The sequence below is a fragment of the Musa acuminata genome, chromosome BXJ1-4 (assembly GCF_036884655.1).
Source record: "Musa acuminata AAA Group cultivar baxijiao chromosome BXJ1-4, Cavendish_Baxijiao_AAA, whole genome shotgun sequence".
NCBI classification, from domain to species: Eukaryota; Viridiplantae; Streptophyta; class Magnoliopsida; order Zingiberales; family Musaceae; genus Musa; species Musa acuminata.
Window position 1 is genome coordinate 6512890 of NC_088330.1, and position 17089 is coordinate 6529978.

Sequence of the window (17089 nt, forward strand, 5' to 3'; positions counted from 1 at the left end):
ATCCGGTTAAGGGTATCTCCCCGCGAGCGACCGATATGTTACTCCGTTTATCGCTTGCGCGACTCATCGAACCGACTTCCTGTAGGCGCAACGACGGGAACGTGGGAACCACATACCAATCTCACCAATCATAAGTGGGAGAAGGATCGGGGTAAGTGGAAACCACGTACGTGAATCTAACGAGAAAAATCGGAAAGCAATAGAGAACACCTGGAATTGCTATCGCCAGATGCCACGCGGCCGGAAACTACGGTGGAACAGCGTGACTTAAAAGTTTGGCTACCCGTTTACGGATTACCCGAAATTAACGGGTCCAATTTTCGACTACCGATCCAATGACTGAAACGAATAATATGCTTTCATATCTCATGGAAATTAATAAATAAAATAAAATGAAAGAGAAATCAATGTCGTTCCAAAGATTATAGTAGGAAAACAATTAGAATAACAGACGCCCTTTTGTCTGAATATTTTAAGATAATATGCTTAGCATAATCAAACTTATCACTTATTAAAATAAAGGCTTTGATAGCTTATCATAAAATTCTCGACTTCGATTCTGTCTTCTCTACTTATCGTTTGAAATTGTGAATTATACGAAATACTAATTATCATTGCATAGAAAAATACGCTATAAGATTATTGGAAGTCATAAAGTAAATAAAAAATCCGTCTTCGCTATCCGTGCGCACGGGGAGGTCAGATCAGAAGGTCGGCAGAAGACCACGACTTTTAAAGCTATATATATGTATATATCAGCAGCATCATCACCGACATTCGCGATGATCATTTAATGCCACAAAATTAAATTGACATTTTTATAGTTGATGATGAAAAAATAATGTTGCCAATAAATGAGGCATAGCGTATGCATCAACGCAAGAGAAGTTTGAATTGCTAATTCCATGTTCGAATAATATAATTCCATTTGGCAATGTTGGATCATCCATCAATCACTAAATAATTCCGATCCCAAACTTTAGATGAGTCCACAGTCAACGCAGGGGATGAGGTCAACACATGGTCGGTGCTAAACGTGCCAAAGTTGATTTCTTATTTTGGACCCGAAGTTGATTTCCACCTCAAAGCAACATAGAAAGTATCAATTACAAAAATGAAAGCTAAACAAAAATACTTTGTCAAAGAGTTTAAGAAGGAAGTGCAGATTAGATTATCTTTATTTCGTCAATTATTATTTGTATAAAAAATTTAAAAATGAAGAATAAATATATCAGATGTGAAATATTTAAACTCAAACTAATGATGATAATTTAAGAAAAAATGTTCATTAATTATTAGTTTGAACCACTTAAGTCCGATCTCCATGTCGAATAATTTAATTCAATTATTGCTCAATTTGGGAAATTGGGATGTCATATGACTCTCAATTTCTAAGTTTTAGATGTGGATCTTATCATCATACGATATTTGGCCAAAGGTGCTGACCATTTCATCGGTGAATTAATTGAGGCTGAGCTTATCTTGGCCCTTATCCCAATATAAGATAGACAATAAACTCATTTATAAGTTTATATTATTTTAATTAATAGCATGAAAAGAGGTTAAGAAAGATGTAAGAAGATCTTAACAAAAACTATAAATAAGTATTTAAACATTTTAAATTTAATTAAGTATATAATCTTTTAAAAATCTATATAGTTGAGACCTATGATCTTATTATTATTATCGTTGTTGTTGTTACTATTATTATATTATTATAAATTATTTAATATAAATAATTAGTATTAGCAATAATAAGAAGAGGTTAACCTTTTTTTAATGCATGAATATTAATAAGATGGAAAAGGATATATATGATATAAGCAAAGAATATGATTTTTTTTTCTCTTTTTGCTCTATTTGGATTGAAGAGTGGTAATGGAAATGTGAATATAATACTTGGAAGTGGAAAATTCTGAAATCAACAATCAGAATTAGTAAAAGGAGTGTTGAGGAAAGGCCCTTCATAGCTAAGTGAAATTGATTTACAAGTTTGTAGTTTCTGGCAAAGGAATAGTACACATAGATAGTATATCTATGATGACTAATGCCAATGATGTCCTTTGAAAATTGTTCATGTAAAATGATGAAAGAAAGAACAATGTTACAAGCAAAATTATTGTAATCATCTATGAATTTTTTTCTTCCTTAATATAAATTAATTATCATAAATAATATATTACTTTATTTAAATTATTAACCTTCTTGTTTATATAGTATGACGAAGGAAATGATTAAAATTAATTTAGGATATATTAGAAACTTTGTTAATTAATTAAATTATTAATTTATTTATTTCTTAATGAGTGATGTGATTTTTAGAAAATAAATAGTTTAGATTTTATTTGCCACATACATTTAGACTCCTCTTCTTATATCCTTTTAGACTGCAGCTTTGCATAGGCCTACTGGGAAGCCTTACAGCAACACTTACACTTCCATTTTCACCTTTTCTCTTCCTGGTTTCAGGGAGTCTGGATAGTTGAGGATCCCTCTCTCGATAGTTCTTCCCGTGATAGGCTCCTTAGCATCATTGCTACATCCTTTCGGTTTTCGTGGAATAATCAAAATGACGACGTCGATGTTTCTTCGCTCTCAAGGAAAGCTCTGCTCACTATCAATGACTACTTTGAGTCCTCCTACGACCCTAAGGGCCCTTATGACACTACCCAAAAGAAGAAGATGCTGCAAGACAATTTAGCCTATTACAAAACCCAAAAAAAAAAGAAAAATCAGTGATCTCCCTTTGTTTTCGGCCTCATGCATCCACGGAAGCGATTCTTCTTCATCTGTCTACCACTGTCTCTCCTCCCATATATAATTTCCTCTAGCAGAATTCTTGTTATGTCTCCAACCCTAGTGTGCTTACTCGCCTGCTGTTCTTCAAGTTCAGCAAAACATGCTGGATTTTATGCCGTTCCAGCTCTAGCCTTTCTATCTTATCTGATTCCCTTCTTGCTTGTTCTGCAATTTGCCGTCTTCTCCGCTGCCACCATCTTCAGAGTTTGTGTCCATACTATCCGAGTTTTTCAACTTCTTGTTTGTATCAATTAGCTCAGTGGCAGCTCCTTCAGCATCATTTAACTGTGCATAAATTGTGTTATATCTTAAACTTGCAGGAAGCTTCCCCAGTTGAGAGCTTTCCATTTTCCTCTTCAAATCCTTCACATTAGTTTCGAGATCTAAGAACTTCTGCAAGTCAGTTTGAAGCCTTTCGATGACTCTTTTGGCCATTCTTGTTGGGTTGCCAAAGCTCTATTCGGCATCTCTAACATGTCAACACTCGACTCCTTCTCAAACCACCAGCTCTGGAGAAGTATATTCACTTTTTTATTCATATGTAGATTCTGTGGATATTCACTTTTCCGGTTGCTGCAATCTCTTTCACCTGCATACCATAATTGATCATCAATTTCAATCCCCCTTGTATCATAAGAACAAATAGTCCTACAGTGCAAAGAACTTGACTCCTGGTCGAGTTTGTTATCTTTCATCATTTGCCCCTGCCGATCTCCACATATCGAATCTAGGCTTTAACGGGCATTGCCCCTCCTAAGGGACTTGGCTACGTGGACCTACGTGTGCCATATTCACCTTGATCCTTGATCCTTGATGGGCGCATTTATTCAGTTGTTTGATGGGCGCTACTATTAGGCTGACAGCACACGAGTTTAGTTTATAGTAGACTTTAATAGTCGATAGCTCATTTTCCTTTTAATCTAACTCTAGATCTAATAAAAAGGGTACGGTTATTCTGAAAAATTATGAGAAAAAACTACAGCAATAACGCATGAAACTGCAGCAGAGGCAGAAAAATATAGTAGTAACTTGATTAAAAAAAAGAGAAAATAGCAGAAAAATAGGAGAAGGAAAGGGAAGAAGATAAGAATAACATAGAGAGACTATTCTCAATTATCCAGTATTCTTATCTCAGGTTAGATTATATCTAAAGTAGATTCTTGTTATGATTACTTGGAAAGATTTTGGATATTACATAGTAACATAATCCTTGTGTCCCAGTTATTCTCTTGAGATCGTTGCTTAGGTTTTGGACAAAAGATTCTGAGATTTGTATATTTATTATTCTTGTAGTAAATTATCTCTGGTTTGCCCCGTAGTTTTTACCTTTCACGTTGGAAGGGTTTTCCATGTAAATCTTAATGTCCTATTTGATTATGATTTTCATTTAATTCTGTTATATGTTACGATCTGTTTGTATTTATTCGTATATAAAAATTTATTTCTATTTTTATCCAATCAGCCACATAGCATGTCATGTTAGTCTAAGCATTCGACAACAAGACAATTAGGTAAAAGATCACCCAAGCACTATAAATAACCTCCAAACTCATTTGCACTCTTCACGCCTTCTATCATTCTCAGAACCTTCAGGCCTTCGTACACTCAAACCTTTAGTATTTTAAAGTACTTGAATCATTCGGACTTTCAAGCCTAAAACAATTTTGAATGTCTTCCTCATATAGATTAACCCCTTCATCTGACTATAGCTCGGATGATTCTTCGATCCCGTCATTGCCTTCGGTATCGATTTCCAAAACTTCATCCTTTAGTGAAGGGGTTGAGCGAGGCCTAGCTCATAGAGGCTAGAATTAGCCCCTCCCCTCGGGGTCAATATCTGAAATTGTCTCTCCCGCTTCTCTTGTTGAGTGTGTAGTGTGTACTAACATATCTCCTATGCATAAATGGATCTTCTAACAAATGTTTTCTTCTTTGTTGAGCCTTTCGATCCCCCCCCCCCAATGCTGATGCAAGTAATAGATGGCTAATAGGTCCCTATCAACCCAATGGACCAAGGTAGTCACTTGAAGCTAAAGAAGGGATGAGTCACCTTTGGAGATTCACCAGGTGGCCTGGGCTTTGACCCACAATTGGAATTAGGCTGATGAGTTCGAGGCACAACTTGGTGTGAGACGTAAAAGCTTCTATAAGCTCTATAGGATCAGAGCTTCCCTTGTAAAGCTCAAGGGTTGGCATTCTAAAACCTATTGGCATTGGTTCCTCTATAATGCTAATAAAGGGAGACTTAAAGTAAGAATCAACTTCAGAATACTTTCTCTGCCTTATCTCTTTTTTTATATCCTCTAACCTCTAGTCTATCTCAAAGAGTTAGACTTGCACCTTGGGAGAGAGTTTGGCTAAGCGAGAGTTTGACTGATTGAGCAATTGATTCTCTCGGTCTCTCTACTTGTTGAGAGAGATATTGAGTGGATCATGAGGGGGGTGATCTAGATAATTATTTTCTGGAGACATATCAGCTGTAAGGGGACACAACTTTATAATTATTTAAGAATGTAACATATGTTATGATTATTGTTATATGCGTAGATCGAACAATCACATGTTAAAAATGTCATTAAAGTGCAGAAGTTTATACTCAACAAAATCATAAGGGTTTTTGTGTTTATTTATTATTTCTAAATTAGCATTTGTTAGTACCCATGGTTCTTAAAATAATATAGGGTGAATTTTTGAAAAAAAAAACCCATAAGTTTCAGAATTTCAAAATAACACCCCAAGTTTGAAAATTTCCCCTAGAGTATCATTTTTTTTTAAAATGACCATACTATTTATCTAAGTCGACCATCATCCTCTAGTTGAATTGTCGTCCCCCTCTATTGGACCCACCCAATGACTGAGGTATAGTAGCTGCCACCACATCCTGTTAGACCAACGATAGAGTGACCCTTGCCACCCTCACTAATGATGATGAGAGTCAAGGGCTAGGGCTATGCCAGAAATTTTTAGAACGATGAGAGTAAAATCATCTTTTCATATGCTTAGAGGTGCTCTGTAAGAAATTATGAAACTTATATACTTTTTCTGAGAATTCACCAAATAATATATAGTTTTATTCTTAATTAGGCTATGACAGGAGATTGTAGATACTTGATCCATTAAATCAGCCTTTTTAAGGTGCCCGTCAATAATAAAATTGAGGAAAATTAAAAATCCAATCTCAATGAGTAGCAGAAAATAAAATATACTATAGGCTTTTTTTCCTTTAATGTTTCATAAAGAAAGATTTTCTACTTTTAAAGCGATGATAAGATCAATTTTCACAACCAACAAACTAGAATTACACCAACAATACCTTTTACAGAATAAAAAGGGTGATCACACCTAAAGAAACTTAATCAAAGACTCACGATATTATCCTTAATTACAATGTTACAGAAGTATAGGTTCAATCAACAAAGACCTGATGCGATCCTCAATTACTCGATCGGATTTCCCATGTCCATCTCCGTATTGGTACATGCATTGGGCCATTCGAGGGATATTGATGAACATCATTTTCAGGTTTTCCTCAAATCGAGAAGTGAAACTTTGATCTCCGTTTATTGCTCTCCAATTTTTCCTAATCAATCGCCCGATATACTCACGAGCCGCATACTCCGATAAACTGCTCTCATGCATGCAGCACTGGATAGATTTGGACACATCGCCTCTTTCAAGCTCGACCTGCACAAAAACAACCGATGCAGAGAGGAGAAACTGTGTGAACTCTTTATTGCCATGATTCCATGAACGAATGATAATTATGGTGCATTTCAAATACCTTGGAAGTACCCAAATCATCACAAAGTCGAAGGATCATGGATGACCGTCTTGCAATCTCAGGACAGCTGTGGAAGTCTTCCAAGGTCTCTTGACTTACATCGTCACTGGTGCAATAAGCAAGAATGCAAGACGATGGGTGTGTAGCCCTGGTGCTACCACCACCTTGCTTCCACCATGTGTGCCTTGCATACATCTGCCCACTGAATCCAAGGGTTGCACTGTTTAGAAAGTGGAACTGAATGATCGATGATACACAAAAGAGGGAGGATGGGATCGATATGTTACTGCTTTTTTCAGGTGTGGAATTATGTACAGACCCTTCTCTTTCATAACATTGTATGCGGTATCATTTGTAGTGTTGAAGAGGGCTATAAAACATATCTTCATGTACTCTGGAAGTTTGCCCGTTGCATTAACGTCCCATCTGCAACATGCATCAGAGTAGATGTTATCAGGAATCAGCGATCGTTGAAATTACATCTATTGCATTCATGAGGTGGAGTTCTTCATCACCTATCGACGGCATCCGTGAAAAGCTCGAGCTCATCCATGGTGCCGTAAACATCATACACATCATCTATTGTTGTTATCAGGCAGTTTGCCTTTGTCTGCGCCTCCCTGCATCTTGCAAACTGTGGCTCAAAAGCCCAGCCAACCGCCCAGAATTAGTTCTCCATCAACTTGTCCCTCGAAAATGGAAGCCTCTGCGCCAGGCCAAGATTGCTCCACCATCTGATCGACAGCCAGAAGTTTGTGCTGAAGTTTGCTGATTCATGCACGAGGGCAGAATGTACATGACATGATTCAAGTAAAGCAAGCTCAAAATACCTCGACACTTCTCTGAGTTCCCTCTGATGTATGCTCTGAACCCTGTTGAAGTCCAACTTAGCCAATTCAAGCAGGACAGGGTTCATCTTCGCTTCCCTTTGGGATGCTTCTATGAACCACCTGGTCTGCAACCTCGGCATCCTCCAGTTCAATGGAAGCTCCAAGGCATGGGCTACGTGCTCCCTGAGATGAGGCTCAAGTGATCCCTCCGTGAGGCTCTTGAGCTGTTTAGTCGTAAAGTTTATAGCTTCTTCCAGCATGTGCTCTCCTTCCTGTGCAAGATGGGAAGCCTCGTACAAGCTCACCAATCCTTCAGTCTGGTGGCGAAGGCTGGCTTTCAAGTTGCCCTTCTCAACTATAAATCGGTTGAAGACACCTTCAGAACATCCACATAATTTGTGCATGTCAGATTGTGACACCATGGTAGAGCAGAATAAACACAAAATTCCAATAGTATGTTAGGCTATTAACGTGGCATAATTGTATGACTAATTGGACATATTTCTAGTTGTCTCAGTTTTATGAAAGTAATTGTTCTAGCAATATATGAGGTACATCAGCGACAATGTTGTATCAGTCGCCAAGAAAGGAGTAAAGCAGGATGGATATATAGCTTAATCACCTTCAGAAACAGCAAACCCATGTTCTCTGAGAAGCCTGAACATAAGAGCCGTGGCATGAAGATTATCCTTCAGCAACGTGTTCACCTCTTCCATGGAACGGTATATTGTCCATAAAGCATCCTTAATATCCTCCTTAAAGTGATACGACAGCCCAAGCTGCTGCAGGTGATCGATCAGTTGAAGCTGCTCGTCAATTCCCTTCTTCATGTAGATCAGTTGTTTCACGTCCTCCGTCAGTTTTCCCGTCCTTCTTGCGTTATCCTCCTGCACCTAATGAAAGCTAGTCAGTAACCTGTGCGAACTATAGATGAAACACAAGCTTACAGATTGCATGCAGACCGACCTTGGTGTCATTTCTTAGCGATTGGATGTATTCGTCACTCAACGAGCTTGGCTGGTAATTAGCCGATCGCCGAGGAGAAGGTGTTAGTTTGGCAAGTCCCATAGTCCCACATCGGGAAAATCAGACTTGTTGTCTCGTCTTAGAACTATAAATAAGGGCCTGAGCTTTGATGTTAGACACACCACGAGAAGTACCACAGACACCACAAGAAGTACAGCAGGCATCACAAGAAAACCTGCTTATGGTTTGAAGTCTTCTTGTTTAGGAAGCTGAAGGTGTTTTATGGCCTAGGAATATTTCCTAAGGCATTTGTAAGTGTCCCTCTTTTATAATAGTAATTTGCTCCTCTTTCTTCCGTGGATGTAGGTCAAAGTCATTTGATCGAACCACGTATATCTGGTGTTCTGGTGTTTTGTTTGTTCTTGTCGCTTTATTCTTTCCGCTTTATTGTCTTTGTTGTCTTGCCAAAATTATCCTTTGGTAAATTTCCTGGGGCTAGCTCTAACAACTGGTATCAGAGCCTGGTTCTGGGATCTTTTGGCAACAATGACAATATCAAAGATCGTTGTTGAGAAATTCGACAGAAATGTCAACTTCGGCATGTGGCAACTCAAGATGGAGGCCATTCTGGTTCAAGACGGAGTTGATTTGGCACTTCAGGGTGCTGAGAACATTCCATATGGTACGTCAAAGGAAGATCTTGCGGGTATGGATAAGAAGGCCCGATCCAGCATCATTCTAAACCTCTCTGACGAGGTTTTACGGGAGGTAGCTACGGAGACTACAGCTAAGAGCATGTGGGACAAACTTAAAGCCTTGTACATGAAGAGGACAGTGGAGAATCGTCTTTACTTGAAGCAGAGTCTGTATATGCTTCGGATGGTTGAAGGTACATCTATACTCTCGCATCTTGATAAGTTTGATTCTTTGGTTATGGATTTGGAGAATATAGATGCAAAAATTGATGATGAGGATAAGGCTTTGTTGCTCTTGTGTTCTCTTCCCCAATCTTTTAAGCATTTCCGTGATACTTTGATTTATGGAAAAGAAACAGTTTTGTATCAGGAAATTAAATCTGCACTAAAATCTAAGGAGCAAATAGACAGAGATATCACTGGGGAAAATAGAGGAAATCAGGCTGAGGGTCTGGTTGTCAGGGATAAAATGAATAAAAGAGAATTTGACAGTAGTAGATCTAAATCTAGATCTAAATCCAGACATAGAAATTTGGAATGTAGATATTGTCATAAAATGGGGCACATTAAATCTGATTGCTTTAAATTGAAAAATAAATTAAAGCAAAAGAAAAAATTTGTTGAGAAAACTATTGAATCCGCTGAAGCTAGTGTAGCATCTGATGAGAATTTTGGAAATATTTTCTTTGCTACTGATGACAGGACAAAGTCTAAAAATGAATGGATTTTAGATTCAGGTTGTTCTTATCACATGTGTCCCAATAGGGATTTGTTTTCCACATATGAATCTTGTAATGGTGGAATTGTTTTGATGGGCAATAATGCCGCATGTGATGTTGTTGGTAGAGGAACAATCCGAATTAAAATGCATGATGGTATTGTGAGGACGCTCACTAATGTTAGACATGTTCCTGATTTGAAAAAGAATCTCATCTCTTTAGGCACCCTAGAGGCCCTTGGGTGTAAATACACAGCTGAAGGTGGAGTTATGAAAGTTTCTAGAAGTGCTCTTATTGTTATGAAAGCTTGTAGGTCTGGTAGCTTGTATATTCTGCAGGGAACTACTGTCACAGGTTCAGTTGCAGTTTCGTCATCATCATTGTCTGATTCTGACATCACCAAATTATGGCATATGCGTCATATGAGAAATATTCGACCACCACAAAGGTATGCAAATTTGGTTGCATATGCTTTGTCTGTTGCAGAAGAAACAAGTGAAGTTGGTGAGCCTACTTCCTATTCAGATGCAGTTTCTTGTGATAATTCCGCTAAGTGGTTGATTGCTGAAGGAAAAGTCCTTGTTCAGAAAATTCATACGAAGGACAATCCAGCTGATATGTTTACGAAGCCTCTTCCGGTTTACAAGTTCAAGCAGTGCTTGGACTTGGTTGGTGTTCATTGTTGGTGATTGCCCGTTGGGGCTTATGTGAAGAAGGTGGAGCAAGTTTTGTTGGGACATGCCAAGGTGGAGATTTGTTAGTTTGGCAAGTCCCATAGTCCCACATCGGGAAAATCAGACTTGTTGTCTCGTCTTGGAACTATAAATAAGGGCCTGAGCTTTGAAGTTAGACACACCACGAGAAGTACCATAGACACCACAAGAAAACCTGCTTATGGTTTGAAGTCTTCTTGTTTAGGAAGCTGAAGGTGTTTTATGGCCTAGGAACATTTCCTAAGGCATTTGTAAGTGTCCCTCTTTTATAATAGTAATTTGCTCCTCTTTCTTCCGTGGATGTAGGTCAAAGTCATTTGATCGAACCACGTATATCTGGTGTTCTGGTGTTTTGTTTGTTCTTGTCGCTTTATTCTTTCCACTTTATTGTCTTTGTTGTCTTGCCAAAATTATCCTTTGGTAAATTTCCTGGGGCTAGCTCTAACAGAAGGAATCTGTGCATTACACCGGGTTGGTAGTAGGAGGCATCGACGGGGTGAAGGCTTGGAGGGGGCAGTCCGCCGATGGGCACCGATCAATCTGCAGCAGAAGGAAGGAGCAGAAGCGCAGAAAGCCATTTGGCTCGGTGAACCACACTCAGTAGAAGATAGAGAATCTGATGGGCTTTGTAATGGCGGTGTTGGCGTTGGATTTATAGTGCCAGAGGCGGTGAAAACAGGATTCAGTAACGAGGTTCTCGTGCCTCTCGACCTACCTCCGACCACCCTAAAACGAGATTCACAAGCAGAATGGTAAGCGGCCACCAAATGTAATTCCAAGTGTCCAAAAATATATCTGGCATCATAGTGAAAGAAGCCACTTTAAAAAATAGTTAATTCAAGGAGTTGATTTGATTAAATTCGACACCATTAGGTCAAGCCCATGGCCTCGATCCATTAGCGTTCCGATTTGCTGTACGTTTACTACTCAAGTCCATCTACAAGGAACTGAAACACTAGTTACACAGATGAGTGGATCTCTTCATCCTATAACCTACATCACACTATACATGACATCAGAAAATGTTACAAGAATCATTTGGTGAAGGATCACATCTGACAATAGTAAAGGATAACAGATAAGAACGTCCACCAGTATGATCACCAACATATGAAGCTTACGCTATTGTACTTCAATCTATTATAATCTCGCATTCAGAAAATGATAAGGAGAGGCCACTTGTATGATCACCAATATGTGAAGCCTTTGCTATTGTACTTCATTTTTTCAAATTAATAATTATGATAATAGTGTGTGCTTGTGCGCTCTGAAACGTTTGGGAGGGTAAGTTTGGATGTGAACAAAACTTGAGTTACTATTATTTTATCTCGATTTAATCTCATGTCAGATGGACAACGTGGCATATTTGATAATTGATCACAAAGATCGGTAAGAGACAAAGGTAATATTTTTCTTGAGCTTAGTAATGAAAAGAAAGTATGTATTTATATGTTTATTATGTTTTTGATATAAAAAAATAATATTTTAAGCTTAGATCTATTGATTGAAAAAGGATATGATATTGAAATAACATATTATATATTCATGATAAGAACAAGACTTTAATCACTATGTGAAAATGACTAAGAACATGATGTTGCTTCTACAATTGAATATAACAAAATAGGTTATTTGGGGACCAATTTGATGGAATCCGTTGGGTCGAAAAAAGAAAAGAAGTCAAATAAATAAATGCAAAAACGACCCATCCCGTTAGTGAATGGGGAACGTTTATGCCACGTTAGTAGTGTCCCACTTCACAAAGTTATATCGTGCATGTCCAAAGCTTTTGTTTCCCACCACAAAGTGGACATTTCATGTGGCAGTCTAAACATGAACATCTATATTTATTGCATACGACATGACGTACTACTAACTGGCATTTTATATTTCACAAGTCATTTTATATTTCACTATAATAGCTTATGGGCATACAAGGCAATTAGGCTCCAAGCACTATAAATAACCCAAAAACTCACTCGCACTCTTCACGTCTTCTATAATTCTCATAACCTTCACGTTTTCGGGCACTCAAACCTTTAATATTTTAAATTACTTAAATTATTCAAACTTTCAAGTCTAAAACAACTCTGAATGTCTTCCTCATATGCATTAGCTCTTCATTTGACTATAGCTTGGATGATTCTTTGATCCTGTCTTGCCTTTAGTATCGATTTCCAAATTTCTTTTTTTAGTGAAGGGGTTTAGCAAAGCCTAGCTCATAGAGGCTAGAATCAGCGCCTCCCCTCAAGGTCAATATTTGAAATTGTCTCTTTCACTTCTCTTATTGAGCGTATAGTGTGTACTAACATATCTCTTATGCATAAATGGATCTCTTAATAAATGCTAGAAGTAAATGACTAATAGGTCCCTATCGACCCAATGGACCAAGGTAGTCACTTGAAGTCAAAGAAGGGACGAGCCACTTTCAGAGGTTCATTAGGTGGTCTAGGCTCTGACCCACAATTGGAATTAGGCTAATGTGTTGGAGGCACAACTTAGTGTTCGAGGTAAAAGCAGCTATAAGTTCCGTAGGATAAGAGCTTCCCTTATAAAGCTCAAGGGTTCATTCTAAAACCTATTGGAATTGGTTCCTTTATAATGCTAATGAAGGCAGACCTGAAGTAAGAATTAAGTTCAGGATGCTTTGCCTTATCTCATGTTTAATATCCTCTGTCCTCTAGTTCATCTCAAAGAGCTAGACTTGCATATTATTAGAGAGTTTAGCTGATTGAGCGATTAATTCTCTCGGTCTCTCTACTTCTTGAAGGAGATATTGAGTGAATCGTGAGAGAAGTGATCTAGAGAATTATTTTTTGGAGGTAAATTAGTCACAAGGGGTATGACTTTATAATTATTTAAAAATGTAATATATGTCATGATTATTGTTATATGCGAATATCGAACCATCACATGTTAAATATGTCATTAAAATGTAAAAGTTTATGCTCAACAAAACGATAAGCATTCATGTTCTGTGTTTATTTATTGTTTCTAAATTTACATATGTTAAATAAATTGACTATGTTAGAAAAGTCGATCATTTTCTTTTGCCTCTCCCCTAGCTATATTGTCGTCCCCATCTATTGGACCCATCCAACAATGGAGGTGTATCGGCCACCACCATACCCCCTTGGACCAACGATAGAATGACCCTTGTCACCCTCGCTAATGACGATGAGAGTCGATGGCTAGGACTATGATAAAAATTTTTTAAATGGTGAGAGTAAAATCATCTTTTCATGTACTTAGAGGTGCTCTATGAGAAATTATAAAACTTATATAATTTTTTTAAGAATTTATTAAATAATATATAGTTTTATTCTTAATTAGGCTATGTTAGACAGTTGATCCATTAAATCAGCCTTTTTAATGTGTCCGTCAACGATAAAATTGAGAAAAATTAAAAAATCCATCTCAATGAGTAGCATAAAATAAAATAATACTATAGGCTTTTTTTCCTTTAATGTTTAATAAAGAAAGTTTTCTACTTTTAAAACGATGATACAGATCAATTATCACAACGAACAAATGAAAATTACACCATCAATACCTTGTACAGAATAAAAAGAGTGATCACACCTAAAGAAACTTGATCAAAGACTTGGACAAATCACTAGGAGACTTATAGCCCCACGATATTATCCTTAATTACATTGTTACATAAGTATAGGTTCAATCAACAAAGACCTTATGCGATCCTCGATCACTCCATCGGGTTTCCCATATCCATCTCCATATTGGTATATGCATTGGGCCATTCGAGCAATATTGATGGCCATCATTTTCAGGTTTTCCTCAAAAGGCGAAGTGAAACTTCGATTTCCGTTTATTGCTCTCCAATTCCCCTTGATTAATCCCCTGATATACCCACGAGCCGCGTCCTCCGATACACCGGTCTCATGCATGTAGCACTGGATAGATTTGGGTACATCGCCTCTTTCAAGCTCGTCCTGCACAAAAACGACCGATGCAGAGAGGAGAAACTGTGTGAACTATTTATTACGTTCATTCCATGAACCAATGATTAAGTATGGAGCAATTCTCATACCGTGGAAGTACCCAAATCATCACAAAGTCGAAAAACCATGGATGCCCATCTTGCAATCTCAGGGCAGCTTTGGAAATCATCCAAGGCCTCCTGAGTTAAATCGTCACTGGTGCAATAAGCAAGAGTCAGTATTAGGGGACCCGATATCGATACTAGTGCGTTCCCCAAGTACTCTTCAAGATTGGGTGTGTAGCCTTGGTGGTACCACCTTGCTTCCACCATGTATGCTTTGCATAGATCTGCCCACTGAATCCAAGGGTAGCACTGTTTATAAAGTGGAACTGCATGATTGACGATACACAAAAGAGGGGGGATGGGATCGATATGTTACTGCTTTTTTAAGGTGTGGAATTATATCCAGGCCCTTCTCTTTCATAACATTGTACGCCGTGACATTTGTAGTGTTGAAGAGGGCTAGAAAACATATCTTCATGTACTCTGGAAATTTGTCCATTGCATTAACATCCCATCTGCAGCACCCATCCGAGTAGATGTTATCACGAATCAAAGATTGTTGAAATAACATCTCCATGCATCACGTGGAGGAGTTCTTTACCTATCGACGGCATCCGTGAAAAGTTCGAGCTCATCCATCGTGCCGTAAACATCATACACATCATCTATTATTGTTGTCAGGCAGATTGCCTGTGTCTGCGCCTCCCTGAATCTTGCAAACTGTGGCTCAAAAGCCCAGCCAACTGTCCAGAAATAGTTCTCCATCAACCTGTCCCTGGAAAATGGAAGCCTTTGCGCGAGCCCAAGATTGCTCCACCATCTGATCGATAGCCATAAGTTTGTGCTGAAGTTTGCTAGTTCATAAACGAGGGCAGAATGCACAAGACATGATTCAAGTAAAGCAAACTTAAAATACCTCGACACTTCTCTGAGTTCCCTCTGATTTATGATCTGAACCCTGTTGAAGTCCAACTTAGCCAATTCAAGCAGGACAGGGTTCATCTTCGCTTCCCATTGGGATGCTTCTATGAACCACCTGGTCTGTAACCTCGGCATCCTCCAGTTCAATGGAAGCTCCAAGGCATGGGCTACGTGCTCCCTGAGATGAGGCTCAAGTGATCCCTCCATGAGGCTCTTGAGCTGTTTACTTGTGAAGTTCGTAGCTTCTTCCAGCACGTGCTCTCCTTCCTTTGCAAGATGGGAAGCCTCGTACAAGCTCACCAATCCTTCAGTCTGGTGGCGAAGGCTGGCTTTCAAGTTTCCCTCCTCATCCATAAATCGGTAGAATACACCTTCAGTCCATCCACATAATTTGTGCAAGTTAGATTGTGACACCATGATAGAACAGAATAAACACAAAATTCCATTAGTATGTTAGGCTATTAACGTGGCATAATTTATGACTAATTGGACATATTTCTAGTTGTCTCAGTTTTATGGAAGTAATTGTTCTAGCAATATATGAGGTACATCAGCGACAATGCTGTATCAGTCGCCAATAAAGGAGTAAAGCAGGATATACAGCTCACCTTCAGAAACAGCAAACCCATGTTCTCTGAGAAGCCTGAACATAAGAGCCGTGGCATGAAGATTATCCTTCAGCAACATGTTCACCTCTTCCATGGAACGGTATATTGTCCATAAAGCATCCTTAATATCCTCCTTAAAGTGATACGCCACCCCAAGCTGCTGCAGGTGATCGATCAGTTGAAGCTGGTCCTCAATTCCCTTCTTCATGTAGATCAGTTGTTTCACGTCCTCTGTCAGTTTTCCCATCCTTGTTGCTTTATCCTCCTCCACCTAATGAAAGCTAGTCAGTAACCAGTGCGAACTATAGATAAAACTCAAGTTTACCGATTGCATGCATGCCGACCTTGGTGTCATTTCCTAGCGATTGGATGTATTCGTCACTCCACGAACTTGGCTGGTAATTAGCCGATCGCCGAGGAGTCGTCTGCGCAGCACACCGGATATGTGGTCGGAAGCATGGACGTGGTGAAGCCTTGGACGGCGACGTCCACCGATGGGCACCGATGAGACTGCAGAAGGACGGAGCAGAAGCGCAGAAAGCCATTCGGCTCGGTGGACAACACTGAGCAGAAGACGGAGAATCTTATGGGCTTTGTAATGGCAGTGTTGCGATGGGTTTATTACGGACGGCTTCATTTATATCCAAACAAGTTCCACATCCTCGTGTTCCATGCAAATGTATATTTGCTGTCAGCGTGTTCAACTTGTTCACTTCCGCACCACGTTTATGATATGATACGTGTATAAATTAAATTAGAATATGGTATTAAAACGATAAAAAGAATTTAATTTAGATTTCGAAATTAAATTGTGTTAAAGAGTTTTTCTTGGATTATATAAAGTCATGATTTGTATCCCTTCGAATATATGTGTCGTGAAAACAATTGAGTTGTATAAGTTAGTAAATACATCAAGAAACCCTTCTTTCCTTGTCCAAATTAACTTGTTCTAATCTCAAAGTAATGTCACTCAAAGTAGTTCAATCGTGGAGTTGATTTGATCAACTTGGCCCGTGTCAACAATTCAGCCGCAACTCTCACATTCGGATTA

General features: G+C 38.6%; 3 protein-coding genes across 3 annotated transcripts; all 3 read right to left on the minus strand.

Annotated features, from left to right (window-relative positions):
* Nucleotides 1–6189: 6189 nt before the first annotated feature.
* LOC135672036 (monoterpene synthase 8, chloroplastic-like) lies at nucleotides 6190–7133 on the minus strand. Its single transcript, XM_065180491.1, has 4 exons — nucleotides 7096–7133; nucleotides 6896–7006; nucleotides 6581–6800; nucleotides 6190–6483 (listed from the first exon to the last, which is right to left on the minus strand). The coding sequence occupies exons 1-4, from the start codon at nucleotides 7131–7133 to the stop codon at nucleotides 6190–6192; spliced, it is 663 nt and encodes a 220-aa protein (XP_065036563.1).
* Nucleotides 7134–7247: 114 nt separating this feature from the next.
* LOC135672037 (monoterpene synthase 7, chloroplastic-like) lies at nucleotides 7248–8240 on the minus strand. Its single transcript, XM_065180492.1, has 2 exons — nucleotides 8033–8240; nucleotides 7248–7786 (listed from the first exon to the last, which is right to left on the minus strand). Exons 1-2 carry the CDS (start codon nucleotides 8238–8240, stop codon nucleotides 7248–7250), a joined length of 747 nt encoding a protein of 248 aa, XP_065036564.1.
* Nucleotides 8241–14018: 5778 nt separating this feature from the next.
* Nucleotides 14019–16679, minus strand: LOC103981605 (monoterpene synthase 8, chloroplastic). Its single transcript, XM_065180836.1, has 7 exons — nucleotides 16383–16679; nucleotides 16039–16309; nucleotides 15426–15801; nucleotides 15111–15329; nucleotides 14886–15024; nucleotides 14555–14800; nucleotides 14019–14456 (listed from the first exon to the last, which is right to left on the minus strand). The coding sequence occupies exons 1-7, from the start codon at nucleotides 16581–16583 to the stop codon at nucleotides 14163–14165; spliced, it is 1746 nt and encodes a 581-aa protein (XP_065036908.1). The 5' UTR covers nucleotides 16584–16679; the 3' UTR covers nucleotides 14019–14162.
* Between the last annotated feature and the right edge of the window lie 410 nt (nucleotides 16680–17089).

What these genes read in the sequence shown, in the direction of transcription:
- LOC135672037 (XM_065180492.1), bottom strand. Translation starts at nt 8,240, where the DNA reads ATGAAGAAGGGAATTGACGAGCAGCTTCAACTGATCGATCACCTGCAG. An exon ending in TGGGTTTGCTGTTTCTGAAG is followed by an intron (nt 7,787 to 8,032) that starts GTGATTAAGCTA and finishes GATGTTCTGAAG; the next exon opens with GTGTCTTCAACCGATTTATA.
- LOC135672036 (XM_065180491.1), bottom strand. Translation starts at nt 7,133, where the DNA reads ATGGATGAGCTCGAGCTTTTCACGGATGCCGTCGATAG. An exon ending in TTCACGGATGCCGTCGATAG is followed by an intron (nt 7,007 to 7,095) that starts GTGATGAAGAAC and finishes TGCATGTTGCAG; the next exon opens with ATGGGACGTTAATGCAACGG. An exon ending in GTTATGAAAGAGAAGGGTCT is followed by an intron (nt 6,801 to 6,895) that starts GTACATAATTCC and finishes CTTTCTAAACAG; the next exon opens with TGCAACCCTTGGATTCAGTG.
- LOC103981605 (XM_065180836.1), bottom strand. Translation starts at nt 16,583, where the DNA reads ATGGCTTTCTGCGCTTCTGCTCCGTCCTTCTGCAGTCTCATCGGTGCC. An exon ending in TTCCACACCTTAAAAAAGCA is followed by an intron (nt 14,801 to 14,885) that starts GTAACATATCGA and finishes CCTTGGATTCAG; the next exon opens with TGGGCAGATCTATGCAAAGC. An exon ending in ATGATTTGGGTACTTCCACG is followed by an intron (nt 14,457 to 14,554) that starts GTATGAGAATTG and finishes GTTTTTGTGCAG; the next exon opens with GACGAGCTTGAAAGAGGCGA.